Below are 16,640 nucleotides of genomic sequence, written 5' to 3'. Positions count from 1 at the left end.
CTGGCAGCTGCCGCCCCACTTCTCCCCAAGGCTCCTGAGCGCCCAGGACCTTGGACCCCTGCCGGGGCTGCCCCACCCCCCGCCCCGCCACGTGCGTGCATCTCTGCCTCTGGCAGGGGAAGGTCAGAGCTCTTTAGCGAGCTAGCTGCAGAGAGACAGAAGCTAGAGGATGGAGCTTCGAGGGGAGGGGACATTCACGCCCAGGGTGTGAGTTTCTCCGAGTTTGTCTCTGTCTTGGTCCTGCTCTGCGATGCTCCCAACTTGCTGGAAGCCGCTGGTGTCGTAGTGGAGCTCTCTGAGCCTCATTTTCTCCCGACTGGCCGGCATCTGCTCCTTCGTGGGACAGACTCTAAGGGGAGGCTCGTGCAAGAGCTCTGAGCAGGAAGGGCCCCAGCCCCTGCCACCCTGGCACTGTGAGCCAGGGCTTAGCATCGGGCAAAGGCAGCTCTCGAGAGCAGAACCAGCAAGTGACCTCAGAAATAAAGAGCTGAAGGCTACCACCAGGGAAGGCAGAGAAGGAAGGGCTGCCTGGCGGGTCCCGGTGCCACTGAGAGCGGGGCAGCACTGCGCTGTGGCGGGGTCCTGGCCAGCAGCAGTGTGTCCAGGGTGGCTGGAGGGCTGGCCCCATGCTGCCGTGAGCCGCCAGCTGTGGGTCTCCATGGGGACTCGCCAGCCTGGAGGCTCTGTGGAGCAGGGAGCTGCTGGTGGTGGAGCAGGCTCCTAGTAACCAGAGGCCTGCGAGTGAAGTGAGCATGTGAGTCCTGACACGCGCTGGCCGAGTGCAGGGTGGAGGGAGTTGGGCGGCAGTGCGGCTGTGCGGTGGTGGGCTCAGCAGCTCCACTGAGTCTCGGGGCGCACACTCACCGGCTCTGGTTTGCTGGCTCTGGGGTCACAGGACGAGGCCATGGTCACTGGTAGCATCCAAGGCCCCCCGGCCCCGTGCTCCACTTCCATGGCCGCCTTGAAACTTTGGGTTCAGGGCTGAGGCAGGGCTGGCTGGGGACAGCTCACTGGCCAAAGGCAGGTCTGGGGGCTGTGGGACTTGGAGAGAGTGGGCAGGGAGCTGGGGCCAAGACCTAACTAGAATGGGCCAGCCAAAGGGTGTTGTGCCCCAGAGATGTCTGCACCCTAAAGCCACCCATGCTGCAAAGTCTTCTGTACCCCAGACCACATGCTCCCCCAAATCCTTGCATCTTAGAGCCGCCTGCGCTCCAAGTCCTGTGTACTTGGGAGCCGTTCACACCCCGAAACCTTCTGTGCCCTGAAGCCGCCCAGACCCTGAAGTCCTCCTAGTTACCCTAAAATCAGAGGCGCACAGGGGCAATTTCATCTCATACAAGTTCAAGTTTTCTTTTTATAGAATTTTTGATATAATTTGAAAAACTACCTAAGAGACCCTGGGGTTTTATTTAAATAAATGATCAGTTAATGCTGTAAACCACCTTTGAAAGAAGGCTTGCAGCAGCATCCCCAGCGGTGGTTGCCAGGGCTAGGGGCCCCCTTCCTTACTCAGGAGAGACTGTGACATGTCTGTCCCTGCCTGCCCTACAGATGGAGGACTTCCAGATCTACGAGAAGTACTGCCAGAACAAGCCGCGCTCCGAGAGCCTGTGGAGACAGTGCTCCGACTGCCCCTTTTTCCAGGTAGCTGGCCCTCCCCATGCCACTCCCCCAGTGACCCTGTGACAGAGACCCTGGCGAGGTCTAAGTTGCAGCCCTCTGCTCCAGGAGTGCCAGCGGAAGCTGGACCACAAGCTGAGCCTGGACTCCTACCTGCTGAAGCCGGTACAGAGGATCACCAAGTACCAGCTGCTGCTCAAGGTAGGCTCTGTGCTCTGCTGCCTTGCTGTGTCCCTGCTGTGCCTTGGCTTCCTTAGGGTTGGACATGGGAGCAGCCAGACACATCCTGCCTTAGATTCCTGCTCATCTGCAACAATGTGCCCCTCTAAACAGCTGTGCCCGTGTCCTGAGGCCCCTTGGGAGGGGTAGGGAGGTGTGAGCCAGCCCCTTCTGCTTGTTTGCCCAGAGAGGCAGGAAGCAGCGGGCATCTCCACCCTGGAGCAGGAGGGGTAGGGGCTGGGCTATACCTGCTGAGCTGAGCTGCCATTGGCTTCTGGGAGAATTGGTGCTCCGTGGGGACACGCGCATGCGTGATGCGTGCTTTGTGTCCTCACCCTCAGGAAATGCTGAAGTACAGCCGGAACTGCGAGGGGGCTGAGGACCTGCAGGAGGCTCTCAGCTCCATCCTGGGCATCCTCAAGGCTGTGAACGACTCCATGCACCTCATCGCCATCACTGGCTATGACGTAAGGGCCAACTGGGGTGACGGCTCCCATCCTCGCCCTGGGCAAGCCCTGTCACTTCCCTGCTCCCTGCGCATCATCGCTTGGGGACCAGATTATGCCTGTGGCTGTGGATCTCCCTCGCATGGGGATAGCCAGGTGTCTCTCCCTTTTCTGTCCCTGGAGAGCGGATGGGCCACTCTGCTCAGGGCCCAGTTAGGGGCAGGTGGCCGGGTGCTGACAGTCATGGTGCAGATAGGCGCTTGCACCCTTACAAGCTTATGTCAGGCTGCGCGCCGGCCTTCCGGTCTCTGCGTATCCACGCAGCACTCATTCTGTGCTTGGAATTGGTGGACCTGGCTGTTCAGCAGTTTCGGGCTTCTGTCCAGTCAGGCGTGTAGCACAGGGGCCCTGCGCGTGTCCCTGCTGTGGCCTTCGGCCTCAGTGACTTCACCTGTGAGCAGAGCCATCTGCATTGGTGCCCAGTACTAAGGCCCAGAGCTCAGCAGAACTCAAGCTGGGGCATGTGCGTGGTGCCATGTGTTGGCACACATCCCCAGGATCCTGTCCCACAGGCCTGCCTCCCTTCCACCTCGCTGAGGACTTGTGGGGTGGGGCGTGGCCTGCCCACCCCGCCCCTCGTCCCACACGCGTGCACTGTGTTCCAGGGCAACCTGGGCGACCTGGGCAAGCTGCTGATGCAGGGCTCATTCAGTGTGTGGACAGACCACAAGAAAGGCCACACGAAGGTGAAGGAGCTGGCGCGGTTCAAGCCCATGCAGCGGCACCTCTTTCTGCACGAGAAGGCCGTGCTCTTCTGTAAGAAGAGGGAGGAGAGCGGGGAGGGCTACGAGAAGGCTCCGTCCTACAGCTACAAGCAGTCCCTGAATGTGAGTGCATGGGGGCTCCAGGAGGGGCCAGAGCTACTCCTGCTGAGGAGGCTGGGACATGCCTCCACCCCTTGCTCTGGCTTCTGGCCAGGGGCAGGGCCTTCTGCAGTCTTGCCAGCCCCAGCACCCTCCCCTGTGCCACCACGTGCCCCATGGGTGGAGGTCCCGTGTGTGGCGACACTTGTCTCCCCATCCCTCACTTGCCAGATGACTGCTGTTGGCATCACAGAGAACGTGAAGGGTGACGCCAAGAAGTTTGAGATCTGGTACAACTCGCGGGAGGAGGTGTACATCATCCAGGTAGGACCACTGCCCGCCCCAAGCCCACGTCTGGGCCCGGGCCCCAGGGGCGGTCCGTCTTGGGGGATGTGCTGTGCAGAGGCAGGACTCTGGCCTACAGGACCCGGTGAGTGGGGGAGCCGTGTAGACCAGGTCCCTGAGCTCACACACGCAGGGCCAGGAGAGGGGGCACGCTGTCGGGAACTCAGGCTATGGCCGTCCCGTGCGCCCCTGCCAGAGCCCAGTGAGGATGGAGCCATAGGAAGAGTGGGCCTCTGTTCCCTTCAGATTCCAGTCCTCTGATTCCAGGGGGACTTGGTCCCAGCCAGGTCCTCTCCCTGCTGTCACCTGGGCCACCATGCCTCATGGAGCCGAGCAGGTGCACGCATGGGGCTGTGCTGTGGCACCTTCAGAGCCTGCAGTCACCTGACAGGAGCCTCAGCTGGGCCTAGGTCTCCCTCTGTTCCAAGACCAGACATTTACGGTCAGCACATCTGTACCTCTGGGCTGTTCTTGTCTCCCTCACTGTCACACATTCCACTCCTGGAGATGCCTGCTCTCAAGGGTGCTCTGTGGGGGGGCTCCCCACTGTAGCCAGTGTCACATGAGAGCCAGACACAGCTCCTTGGCTTTTGGCCAGTCAGCCCATGCTGCCACACCACAGTCCCACAGCCAAGGGCCTTCCCACCAGGTCCACTTTCTCAGGAGTGGACTACAGGGGAAGGGGGCCGGACCCTGGGCACAGTTCAGCAGGGAACTGTGTGCCAACTCCTGGCTTTTTTTTTTGGCACAGGCACCGACCCCCGAAATCAAAGCTGCATGGGTGAGTGAGATCCGGAAGGTGCTGACCAGCCAGCTGCAAGCCTGCCGGGGTGAGTGAGGGTACTGTGCACCATGGGGCACGCTCAAGACCCTTGGCTAGAGGGTGTAGTGCTGGGTGGCACTGTTAATGGCCCCGCCACTTCCGTTGCAGAGGCCAGCCAGCATCGGGCCCTGGAGCACTCACACAGCCTTCCGCTTCCCTCGCCGGCCAGCTCCAGGTGAGCCGCATCTGGGACCCATGGGTTGTGTGTGTGCCGGGCTCTGCTGGCACAGGGCTGCCAGTGCTGGCTGAGTTCTCCCTGTGCCCCTAGCCCGTCACCGTGGGACTCACAGATCCTCAGCACCACCCCAAGGTCCCTGGACCACTCCTGCCAACACGGGTGTGGAAAGAGCCCCAGATGGGGTGGGCAGAGAGGCATGGGGGTGGCGCACACTGGGCAATCCTGGGGACAGGCGGCCACCAGCTTAGGGGTGGCAGGGGCTGGTGCTGGGCTCTGTGGCCAGCACCCATGGGCTCAGTCCAAGTGCAGTCCCCGTTGGGGCCTCCTTCTGTCTTCTCTTCATTATTCTTTTGATTATTCCTTTCACTTCATTCTCCTGTTTCCTTGAGTTTCCTTGAGGAGCTTTTATGGGTATCAGCCCACGTGCCACGTGGAATGGCACCTCCCCGTGGGTCGCTGCTGTGTGGGCACAGCACAGCTCTGTGCTTCTCTCCTCGCCTGCCTCCTGCTGTTCCTCCCTCCCTCCCTAGGCCCTCTTCCTGTTCGTAAAAGATCTGTCTTCCTGTTTCCTGGCATCTTTTGTCTTGTTCTTTATTTCTGTCATGGGGTTTTGTATACGAAAAGCCGCGTGACACTTACGCTTGTGTCTGATTTATGTCATGTACTACTACGGCCCATTGTTCTGTGCACGACTCACGCTCAGTCTTTCACAGCACGTGGTTGTTAACTCCATTTTCTTTACCACTTGTGGAAGGGGATGGGGCCTGAGCACTGAATCACGGAGCAGCTGCTTTAAGGAGCAGTTTTCCCCGAGCTGTGCTCCTGCCACTGGGAAAGTGGCTTCCTGTCCCTCTCGGCCCTTCACCTTGACACAAAGTGTCCCCAAGGGGGAGCACAGGGCTGCTTCAGAGATGAAAAGCCAATCAGCCTTGTGCTGTTGGTTTTCTGTCACACCTGATGTCACCAGTCCCTCAAGAGGAAACACGAGAAACATCAAAAAGCTGGAGGAGAGGAAGACTGACTCCCTGAACCTGGAGGGATACGTGAGCGCCTCCCTGTCCAAACCCCCTGAGAAGGGCAAAGGTGGGTGCAGCTGTGACTGCAGGTACTGAGAGCTGAGCCCATCCCCTCCCAGATGCTGAGCCTGCGCTCACTGCCTGCTCTGCAGTGCCCATGCCCGGGGCGGGGGCCGACAGGCTCTGTCTCTGTCTCCCTCCTAGATGACTCGGTCTCTAGCTCTGCCTCTGAGAGCTCAGCGCTGTCCAGAAAGCGCTTCACCCTGCAGGGCTTTGCCAACCTCAAAGGGCAGAAAGGTAAAGCGCACAGCGCAAGGCTGTGGGCCGTCCGTGCCGACCACTGTCCATCATCCTGTGCAGCCTCCAGCCATCTCCCACCACATTCTCTTGCTGACCATGTCACAGGACACCGTGGTCATCCTTTAGGGACTCCTGTGATGGCTGCCGTGAGCGCAGGGCCTGCATAGAAACCACGCTGTGGTTGCTTTTCTGTCTGCTCCCTGCCTCCACCTTCCCTGCTTATCTCTGTTCCTTTCTCTGGACCCTCATACTCTGCCTGGTGTCTGCCAGTGAGAGGCTGGCTGAGGGAGCCCTGTGGCTGAGATGGGACCGGCATGTCACCTGGGCTGCTCCTGGTGGCCAAGGCCTGGAGCCAGCACTGGAGGGTGGGTCCTCAGGGCTCCTCCCCTGCTTCTTCCATGGTGGACCCTGGCCCGAGAACTGGGATTTTCTTTTCCCAGTTTATGAAACACTTTAAATTGGCCTCTTGAAAGAAACAAGGTACGGTGCCACCTCTGCCCTCGCTAACACAGGAGGAAGCATCCAGGGCGACCCCTGAGAGGATGACCCCTGGCCAGCACCACCGTCCATCTGCAGTCCCCACCCGTGGCCTCTCCAATCCCCAGCGACCCCATGACCATCTCACCCAAGCACCACAGCATCTCTCTGCCTCTCCTGCTCAGTCTTCTCCTCTCTCCTGTGACGCTTCTGCCTTTCCTCCTCCTGCAGCCTCTCCTACCAGTCCTGACAAAAAAGCTAAGCGGCATGAAGTAAAGAGCGACCCGACTCCCTTTGGTCTGCGAGGTAGTGTGGCCCAGCCTCCATTGCCGGCCAGGAGGTCACCTAGTTGGGATGCACACAGGGCCTCGGGCCGGGAGCAGGGCCCTTGTGGCTGCAGGCGGTGCAGGCCCCACACAGGACCAGCACATTCGCTGCATCGGCAGCTGGCCCAGGCCTCTTGGGGGACACAGCTGTAGGGCCAGACCATGCATCCTGCACGGGGAGGCCCTGGGGCCACCAGCTGCCCATATCCCAAGGCTGTGGTGAGAAGCAAGGACCAGGGTGGGCTGCACAGTGCCAACACATGTGCGCTGTAGAGTTTGCACAGGACACTGGGGCTGACCACACCCCAGCCCAGGGCTGGAGGCCACCACTCTGACAGCTCCAGGACTTTGTGCATCACACCCCTCCAGAACCTGCGCTCCCGCTGCCCTCCTGCACCCCGTCGGCACATGGACCCGAGGCCAAGTGTTGCCCTGTGCTCTCAGCCTGTGCCCCCCTGACCAAGTGCTGGGCAAAGTTGGCTCCCCAGGGGCAGCTGCCCAGAAGGGTCTGCTCTGTGCCTCAGCACCTTCTCCTCATGCCCTGGCCCTGAGCCATCCCCACATGCGGCCCTGTCGAATTGTAGGGCACAGCCTGGCCCCGCGGGGCTGACCTGGCAACTGGCCGAGTCCACATTTCTCTGCCTTGCCCCAGTGCTCAGCTTCCTCTGGGCAGGTGCCTGCTGCCCCACAGTGAGCAGAGAGAACACTCTCTGATGACACGTCCCCACTGCCCCCTGTGTCAGTCTGGGTGGACAGGAGCCTGCGTCCCCTATCTCAGGGTGTTGTACTGCAGGGATGATGAACCCATGCAGTTAGCATGTGTGTGGCCACCATCCCTGTGGGCTGCGTAGTCACAGGGTGGACAGCAGAGCTGAGCCAGCTCATCCTGCCCACATGGGGCTGCATCAGCCACTAGTTCACACACGCAGGCCCTCGTGGCCACGACACCTGTCATCTCCCCAAAACAAGGGCCCTGGGTTTCCTACCTATATGTCTCTCTGCAGGCCACGTGGCAAGCAGGGTTATGGGTCCCCTGGGCAGCCTGCTGGTTGGGCTTCTCTCTCAGTTGTGGCTTAGCATCTGTGCCGGGTTCCCTGGGCTTGCCAGCTAGGACCCACTTGGCTGATCTTGCTAACTTGCTGGCAGCACAGCATTCATAGAAAGCACCTTCCCTTTGCCTGTGTGCTGCAGGGCACAGACTAGACCATGGCACCGTGGGGACAGCGCCGGGCCGGATGGGGGCCAGCTCTCCAGGCAGGCCTGGCGCTCCCTGCCCCGGGGACTGATAGGGTGGAAGTGGGGACTCTGGGCCCCTGCCTCCCCGAGATCACCCAGTTGGGGCAGAACTGTGCACTGGCATCTTGGAAGGGTACAGAGTGCTGGGATGGAAGACTTGCTGAGGACGGGGCCACACTGCAGCTTAGGCTCGCTCTGGGACCTGGGGCCTGGCGGGCCTGCCCCCGTGACAGCTCTGTCCCTGGGGATCCCTCACTGGCACCTGTCCCTCTGCCAGGCTGGAGCAAAACATCCCAGTCCCTGGAGGCTCCCGAGGACGATGGTGGCTGGTCCAGCGCAGAGGAGCCTATCAACTCATCCGACGCTGAGGAAGATGGCGGAGTGGGCCCCAAGAAGCTGGTAACTATGCTCCACCTGGGTGACTGGGGCACTGCCCCTGGGAGGGGACGTTCCAGCAGTCCCCTTGGCCTGGGTCTCCGAGCAGATGGGTGCTGGTCTGTGGGCGGTGTCCGTGTTAGGGCCCAGCAGGTTCCCAGGGCTGGGCCCCACCCCTGGCCCCACCCCAGCAGGAAGTGCTTGCATGCTGTGCTGGGCCATACATCTCCACCTTGCCGCGTAAGGAGCTGAAAGGCCTTTCCGTAGTGCGTTTTACATGCAGACAAGGTCTCCCTTCTATCCTGGAGCATGCGGAAGCCCTTTGCCTGTGAGAGCCACTGAGGGAGGGTCCACTGACAGTTTCTGCACCCTCTGTTGAGGCCTACTGTGAGCACCAGGCTCCAGGACCAGAAACATGACCTGCTCATAAGGATAGCGTGGCAGGGGAGGTGGAGGCTGGCGGGCAGGGGCAGCAGAGGCAGGAGCGTCCCAGATGCCCTTGGCTGGGATCCGTGCAAGTCACCACCAGAGGGCCACGCTGGCCCCTTAGCTGTGTTCCCACAGCCGCACTGTGAGGCTGGAGTGCCCGTGTGGCCAGCGTCCATGGCCAGGCCCTGCCCCGGCACTGGAGCTGAGGCAGGGCAGCACAGGCACAGTCTCCTCTCACAGGGAGGCAGGCACAAAGGAGCAGTCGGTCGTAGCTCGCTAGGTCAGCGTGGCCAGCCACCAGGAGAGCAGACCATGAGAAAGAGGCCAGCGTGGAAGGGGCCTGGCACCATCCCAGCCGTGCAGCCACTAAACTACACCTGCAGTAGGGAGCGGTGCGGTGCAGGAGGGGCACACGCAGAGGGGCTGGGCCAGGCTGAAACCAGAGAGCCCGGGCGGGGCTCCTTGGGCACACAGCAGTGCTGCAGTCGGTCGTGTTGCCGTCTGCTTATTTTGTGGCGGTCATGGGCTCCAAGTCAGAGGAGGGCTTCCTAGCGCAGTCATCTCACTGCGGCCCGGCACATGGCCGCACTGCAGTCTCGAGCCCAGCGGTGTGGACATTTTCATGGCTCTGAGGCCAGTGCTCAGGGTGGGGGAGCAGGCAGCCCGCCTGGGTGCTGAGGGACAGCCACGCTGACCAGCTGACCCCTACCTTTGTCCTGCACCCTGGCTAGGTCCCTGGCAAATACACAGTTGTGATGGACGAGGAGAAGGGGGAGACCAACACCCTCAACGTGAGGAGTGGAGACGTGGTTGAGGTGGTGGAGGAGGGCGCCGAGGGGCTCTGGTAAGAGCACACAGGTGCCCACCCACCGCAGCCGTGTTCACACCTCACACACTCACACATTCCTGCCTCCCACATGCCCAAGGCGCTCAGACACTCCCACACGCGCCTTGTTACAAGCTCACGCCTGAGGCACACATCACAGTTCCCTCCCAGGCCTCTGCACACCACACTCTGCCGCACGCTCACAGTGCCACAGTGTGCTCTGCCTGCTGCAGCTGCCGACCCCTCACAGGTACATTCGGGACCTGACCAGCAGCAAGGAGGGCTGGGTGCCGGCCAGCAGCCTGTGGGTGCTCCTGGGCAAGTCCAGCTCAGCCCAGTGTCTGAGCAGCTCAGGTAAGCCCCGCGCTGTGCGCTGACCCTGCCTGCGCCCTGCCCTCGGCCCTCGGCCTACAGAAGACAGGGCGCCAGGTGTGGGAGCAAAGAGCCGGGCCCAGCCGTGTCTCCACCTGCTTCCGCAGAGTCGAGCCCGGGGTCCGCCGTGCTGAGCAACTCCTCGAGCTGCAGCGAGGGCTGCCCCATGCCCTTCGACCTCCAGGCATAGTGACCTCCAGGCATAGTGACCTCCAGGCACAGGGCCGGGCCTGGCAGGACGCCAAGGCCTGTGGGCCAGCATACGTCTCTGGGTTTTCTTTTGCTTGGGTTGCTTAGTTTGGGGAGAGGCGGCGCTGCAGGATCCAGCAAGGGAGGCCCCATCAGCTGTGGCCACAGTGGGACTTGCGGCCCTTGTCACCCACCCAGCTGTCTGCGGAGAATCCTCAGTACACAGGGCCTGGCCAAGCAGCCACCCTGCACCTGACCTCTCCGGCCCGCTTCCACAGGCACAGGTCTGGCCTCACTACCAGGCCTGTGGAGTGGCTCGGGACTCTCGTCTTTTATAAGGCTTTGATTTTTTTTAAATAGGGATAATCCCATGGCCATTTTTGGTGGTACTTTGGCCTCAGATCTTTACCAAGAATCACTGTGTTTACATGAAATGACAATTTGATACTGTATTTGATATAAAACTATTTTTTGTTACTGGGGCTTACATCGAAGCATGTTGTTTATACCACTAAATGGTTTTGGGGGCCTTTCATTCTGCACTCCCAAGGTGCTCCTGCCGAAGGTGATAGCACGTGGCACCTGGGAAAGTTGGGTGGCAGCCCTAGACTCAAAGGCAGCGAGAGACCAAGGAGGTCCTTCCACCTGCATATGTTTCACTTTCATAGGAAAACTTAAGCTCTAATTTAAAATATTAACCTTCTTTTCTACAAAAAAAAGGGGGAAATTATCAATTTTTTTAACGAGCTTCATTGAGTTAGGATATTTTTAAAGAAAAATGTTAAGATGCAGTTTCTGCAGGGTCTTTGTGGCCCGACGCCGTCAGCTGCACTCGGGATACGAGTGCTCCCTGCACCCCTGCCTGCCCTCCCAGGGTCGGGCAGGACCTCCGCGCCCACCTGTGCCCCTGCCTCCTCCTTGCAGGAAGTCCGTGTGCTGGGTGCTGGCCGGAGTTGCCAGGGCAGACGTGGGCATGGGAGGGGGCGTTTTCTTTGTCCAAGCCACAGAGAAACTAGGGTGAAGCTCTTCTCCTTGCCTCCTTTTCTGTGTGTCTCCGAAGCCGATTCTCTTCCTTTGAGCCACTTTCGGTGCCCAGCGGGGCAGACCGTTTTGTATGTGTGTATATATGTTCACGCATGTACGTATGATCTGATGTAAAGGACGTATTTATGTCTTACGCTGCTGAGCAGCGTCACTTTACGGCCTTCTCCCTGTGCCCTCACCCTGCGGCCCTGCCCACTGGCGGTCCAGGCCTCGCACGCTGCCTCCCATGGTGCAAAGCCAGGGCTGGCAGACCCAGAGAATCTCAGCCAACAGCAGACACGTGGACTCTCAGTGGCTTCTTCCAGTGGACACAGATTTGGAAAGCGATGTGGAACGTGGTTGTCCCTACCGTTGCTCAGGCAGAGCTCTTCCATCTCAGCAAGGGTCTGCCCTGCTGCGGTCTGTCTCTTCCTCCTAATGGCACTTTAAATGTCACGTTTCATTCACTGTTACTTTTTTTTTTTTTTTTTTTTTTTACTGCGGATGTAAATGGGATTTAAAAATCAAAGGTCTTTACTGTATGGATGAAGTTTGAATAAATGTCAGCGCCTCCTGCTGTCTGCCTCCCTAACAGCCGGGCTCTGGCACTGCGCCCCCATAGTTTCCATGCCTGGTAGAGGGGTACAGCCAGTCCCCAACGAGGACCCAGTTCCCTTCCGGCACCTAAGTTGTTAGAAGAACTGATCGCTAAACGAGGAGCTCTGTATAGCGTCTGCATTACAATATTCAGAACAAAGCGTCCAAGGAAACCCCAACCGAACAGCTTCGCTTTCGCCTGCAGAGCTCCCAGGGGCAGTGCCGCATGGACAGTGACATCCACGTGACAGTTCACGTGCCCTGCTGTACAGTCAGCAGAAGCCGCAGCAGCATGTAGACAAGGCATCCAGAAAGACTCGGGAAACACGATGTGCAGACCCACACATAAGAAGACGGGTCGCAAGTCCAAGCACGGGTTGTATGCCCGAAGGGCACAGCTCAGTCATAAGCCCAAACAGTCGTTACTCGGGTCATTCAATGGGGAGCGTCTGGACAAACTAAACCAGGATGGAGGCGGGGACGGGGGCTGGGGAAGGCATGGCCAGCAAGCGTTTCACACGCTGTAATTGTATCGGATGGTGGGAATGATCAACAAATACAAAGTTATACATGTCAAAAAAACAGTGTGTAGGGGAACCATTGCAGAATAATTCACTTGACAACTTCTGACCAGAAAGATGGAGAAGAAAAGCAGATTTTTTAATCTGGGAGAAGACAAAAAGGATGGAGGAAGGGAACAACTCAGATGTAATGAGGAAATGGATACAGACCTGCCTGGCCACGGCAGGGTGACTGATACGTGAAGCCATGCAGTGAGCTGACCCACGAGATGGGCACCGAAATGGTCAGCACACACCTGCAGAGGAGACCCTGAAACAAAACTAGACAAAGGATAGAAATAAAAGAAGGCAAAAAGACTGGACAAACACCAGCCAAGCAAAGGAGGCCCAGAAATACCAACAGCATAATGGTACTTAGCGTAGTTAGAGGGCAAGAGGGTCACAGCAACCACAAACTTGTAAGCAACCAATAAAAAGGTTCGCAACACAGAAGGCCAGCTTCAGCATTTGGGGCAAGATGTTTTCATTTCCCGCGGAAACTGGTACGTTTGTCCTTAAAAGTAGAAAACAATGTACCATTTTCTAGTACACATGAAACATACACAAAATGTTGACAAAATGATGAAAAGGTATTTGGGAATCTAGAAGCATCCTGGGTGAGGGTGGCAGTGCTAGTGGGGTTCTGCTCCTGGAGCTGGACAGATGTCCACCAGAGGCCACATGACACCTGCAGCTGCCACGTGGCTGAGAGTCACATTTACAGCTGACTTTGTCTAAGTTTTACAGGATCACATTAGTTAAATTCTCACCTAAGGAATCTAAGAAGAAAAACCAGTAAAACTCAAAGTGTAAAGAAATTACTAAAATTGAAAGTAAAAACAAAGTCAATCAAAAACAAAACCTTCTTCCTTATAAGATCTGGTAAAACTGGCCAACTTAGATAAAAATGAGAAACTTCACAACATATAAAAATTCTAAGTGAGAAATCCTTGGGAAATAAATCAAATAGGAAATATTTTTTTAAAAAGTCAAATTGTCAAAATTGATCTAAAACAAATAGGATACTTGGGTCAACAAATGAATGACAAAGGAATTAAATCACAGTACAATAATTTATCCCAAATATACCAGGCAGCATTATCGGAAGGAACATAAAGATAGCACCACCACCTGACCCAAAGGCTGCACAGGCGAGAAGCAGCTCGGCCGCTATGGAGGGAAGTGCTTGGCTCGGGTCCTCGTCACCCACGATCTGCCGAGAGACTTACGGTGGCTGAAGTTGCAGTCCATTGCTGGCTGGTTCCCAGGCATAAACACCATGGCAAAGGCCCCAGCTTTGGAGCGCTCCCTACACGGTGATGGTTAGGAAGCAGAGAGGAGGGAGGAGCCAGGGAGATGCACCCCTCTGGGCCACACCCCAAGCGCCGCCTCTTCCAGCCAGACTCCTTGCTAACGCAAATCAGGTGTGAGCCCCCATGACCCACCCACTTCCAAAAGGCCCCCCTATGCGTGCATGTGGCCTTTGAGGACATCTGGACATAAGTCAGCCTCGATCCACAGCCTCTGGAAGATGTGTGCACATCTCTTTACTCAAAATGCAATTAGTCTATCTCTTAGGGTCACCAAAGTCTTAGCAGTTTTAGAAGTACTGAAAAGTCCAAAGTCTCTTATAAGATTCCAAAAAAACTCATAGCTTTTTACCCTCATAAACTTTCTAAATGGGAGAAAAAGGGGGATGAAACCAGTGGAACAAAAAACCAAAACCTATCAGGGCAAACATTAAGGTGTAGCTGTGCGTTCAATATCTTGGGCAGACATCAGCTACAGAGGGCTCAGTTGGCCTCATGCCTATTCTATTGCAGTTGTAGCGCTGGTGGCTTCTCTCTCCAGGTGGGTTTGCTCCCTGTTGGTGGCTTTCCTCCACCAGTACCCCTGATTCCTCACATCTCTGACTCCCTGGGGTCTCCACTGCACTTCCTGCTTCACTCACAGTTTTACGCACTGCCCTCTGAGGAACACATGTCCTGGCCTCTCAGGCCTGCTCCTGAAGTCTGGGTAAAAGTCTCTCTCACCTCACAACCCTTGCACTCTGCATGCCTGTGAAGCCAGCACCACATGAATGACACGAAGGTCTGTAAACAGCTTCAGCAGTAGTGGGCCCCTTGTGTCATGGGTGGAGAGGCCTCTGAGTGCTTGAATAGCTGAGTACTCTGACTTCAGAGGAACCAATTCATTAGGCAGTCCATTTTGAGTAGGGTACTCAGGGGGTGTCAAAACAGTCTTTCACTTTGTGTTCTTGCTGCCTGGGAAAGATGAGGTTTTGCTGGTTCCTCATATATACTCATCTTTCCTACTGTCTTAATCCCAAGTACTTGGCTTCTTTTTAATACTAATTGTTTCAGCAGTCAAGCTATCCTGGGCCAAAACTTCCTAAGCCCTAACATTATGGGAACTTCCTTTCTGGCTTCCAGCAAAATTTTTAAAATTAGTTTGCTCTGCTTTTTGGTCTTGCTTTTCATGGTGAATATAGCTAAAAGCTGCCAGTGTATGTGCCACAACACAGGACCATCTTGAAATTTTTTCAATCAAATTAATTAGCCTACCACCCTTAATCCCTTACACAGTCTTAAGACATGAGCAAAATGTAGACAAATTTTCTGCCAGAGAACAATATACGTGGCCTGGAGTCCTGCTGGCGAAGTGCTCCTTGTTCCCCCCAGTGGAGGTCTCCCAATCTTGGTCTTTTTCACCTACATTTCTATCCAAATTCTGGCCTTTTTTCTTCTTAGTGGAATAGTCATTTTTTTTTTCATGAACGTCCTTTGTACATGCAAGCCCCCTCTGAAGTAAATGGCAAGAGTACAAGCCCCAAAAATGTGTTCTTTCAAAATATCAAATAAAGTAGTTACAGAATTAAGATTTGTAAAACAGATTTTTCTCTGTGGAAGAGCTAAAAACAATGAGTCAAGTCTGCTACAACAGCGATGCCCTTCTTTTCTACCTTGAAATGAATATATAAGAAATGTTTTGCTATGTTGGACAGTGAAGTGGACCAAGCCAGGGGAAATAATCCGTTATTGCCATAGAGCATAGAAAAGAATAAAACTGTGATGCTCAGGAGAAATCAAGTCAGTTACACAAAGTATTTCAAATATAGATTATGCATCAAGTCAAGTAGTAAATTATGTAGGCAATTGAAACCTACCACACTTTCTACAATGTCCACAATTTCACCGTAAGTACACAGATAAATATCTATTTATAAATCATATTGTATTTTGGTATAATCAGTTTCTTCAGTAAAACAACAGAACAATTCTGGAGCTAATATTTTAAAGTAATTATTAATGCGTATTTACCAGGCACCTGCTTCTTGGTGGCCGTGTATCCAGTGTAAAGCATACGAATGGTCTTCTATGATGAGGGGTGCTGTCGAAGATCTCTTCCTACAGTTTTAATAGTTTTATATTTAATAATTTATTTTTTATTAATTTTATTTTATCTGTTGAGAAACAGCAATGAGACATTTTCAAAACTAATTAGTAGGACAGTTTCAGTAATTACTACATTGCATACTGTTGTCTTCCTAGTGGTTATTCACAGTACAAGATGCAGACATGACATCCTGTCCAAACACTATTAATACAAATCTTCCTTTTCACTGAATTAAGAGAAAGTAGCTGTGCATCTATCCTAACTATTTTGCATATACAGGTACAAGATGGTCCTTCCTTTGTGTCCCCTTTTATGTTTAGTTTTGTCAGAGGCAGGTATTTCGTTAGATGGGCATTCCATTAGAGAAGGGCATCCCAGGGCTGCGAACCACACGGCCAGGAGTGTCACGGCCGCCTCACCAGACTCCGCCTCAGTTGGTTTCTCATGGCCAAGGGGCACTGCCAACACCCGCATTAAAGGGAGGAGGTGCATCCTGGCCACAGCTTCAGGCCGCTGTTGGCTGGCCCCAGGGCAGAAACAGGATGGCAGAGAGGCCTGGCACTGGAAAGCAGCGCAAAGAAGGGAGGCGTGAGAAGGAGATGCCCTGCCTGGCCGAGTCCCCACCACGCTCCACTTCTAGCTGGCTCCACCTTCCGAGAGCAAGCCAGCTCTAAGCACCATGGTCAGGTCACCTCCAAAACGCCCGCCTAGGAGCTCACGAGGCTTTGGGGAGAGACTTAGTTTTGAGCCATAGCATCGAGTTTAACCTCGGCACACCAAACTACCAAAGCTCATGGAAAAAAAATGTTTATGAAGATAAATGCAAAAAGTTCCAAAAGCCCAACTGAATGTTTCATGTAAAAGTCCTATGGGCTGGGGTGCAGCGCACTGCTAGATCCATGTGTGAGGGCCTCTGATCAATCCTGAGCAACACCAAAAAAGAAAAAAAAAAGAAGCACATTTTAATCCTTTTTCCCAGTGTTGAGAGGGCGGCACACTAGCAGAAACATGCTGCTATGATTCG

The 16,640-nt window shown here is 55.5% G+C and overlaps 1 protein-coding gene across 17 annotated transcripts in view; it reads left to right on the top strand.

The window, feature by feature from the left end:
• The window catches only part of Mcf2l (MCF.2 cell line derived transforming sequence like), a 94,483-nt gene extending 82,957 nt beyond the window's left edge, over positions 1-11,526 (top strand). For 8 of the 17 annotated variants that reach the window (XM_023715144.1, XM_023715139.1, XM_023715145.1 and 5 more), the window contains 14 exons: positions 1,552-1,644; positions 1,729-1,821; positions 2,181-2,306; positions 2,951-3,172; positions 3,380-3,472; positions 4,245-4,323; positions 4,425-4,491; positions 5,462-5,577; positions 5,715-5,807; positions 6,519-6,593; positions 8,127-8,248; positions 9,385-9,497; positions 9,730-9,833; positions 10,842-11,526. In XM_023715144.1, the coding sequence (XP_023570912.1) occupies positions 1,552-1,644; positions 1,729-1,821; positions 2,181-2,306; positions 2,951-3,172; positions 3,380-3,472; positions 4,245-4,323; positions 4,425-4,491; positions 5,462-5,577; positions 5,715-5,807; positions 6,519-6,593; positions 8,127-8,248; positions 9,385-9,497; positions 9,730-9,833; positions 10,842-11,056 (1,611 nt within the window). In that variant the 3' untranslated portion in view covers positions 11,057-11,526. Of the gene's footprint in view, positions 1-1,551; positions 1,645-1,728; positions 1,822-2,180; positions 2,307-2,950; positions 3,173-3,379; positions 3,473-4,244; positions 4,324-4,424; positions 4,492-5,461; positions 5,578-5,714; positions 5,808-6,518; positions 6,594-8,126; positions 8,249-9,384; positions 9,498-9,729; positions 9,834-9,958; positions 10,780-10,841 lie in introns of those variants that run through there. The other 9 variants (XM_023715152.1, XM_023715150.1, XM_023715151.1 and 6 more) reach the window with 7 other exon arrangements.
• Positions 11,527-16,640: the final 5,114 nt, after the last annotated feature.

The sequence above is a fragment of the Octodon degus genome, unplaced genomic scaffold (assembly GCF_000260255.1).
Source record: "Octodon degus isolate 3935 unplaced genomic scaffold, OctDeg1.0 scaffold00039, whole genome shotgun sequence".
NCBI classification, from domain to species: domain Eukaryota; kingdom Metazoa; phylum Chordata; class Mammalia; order Rodentia; family Octodontidae; genus Octodon; species Octodon degus.
The sequence above is the reverse complement of the archived record's forward strand: the minus strand, read 5'-3'. Positions and strand labels throughout refer to the sequence as shown.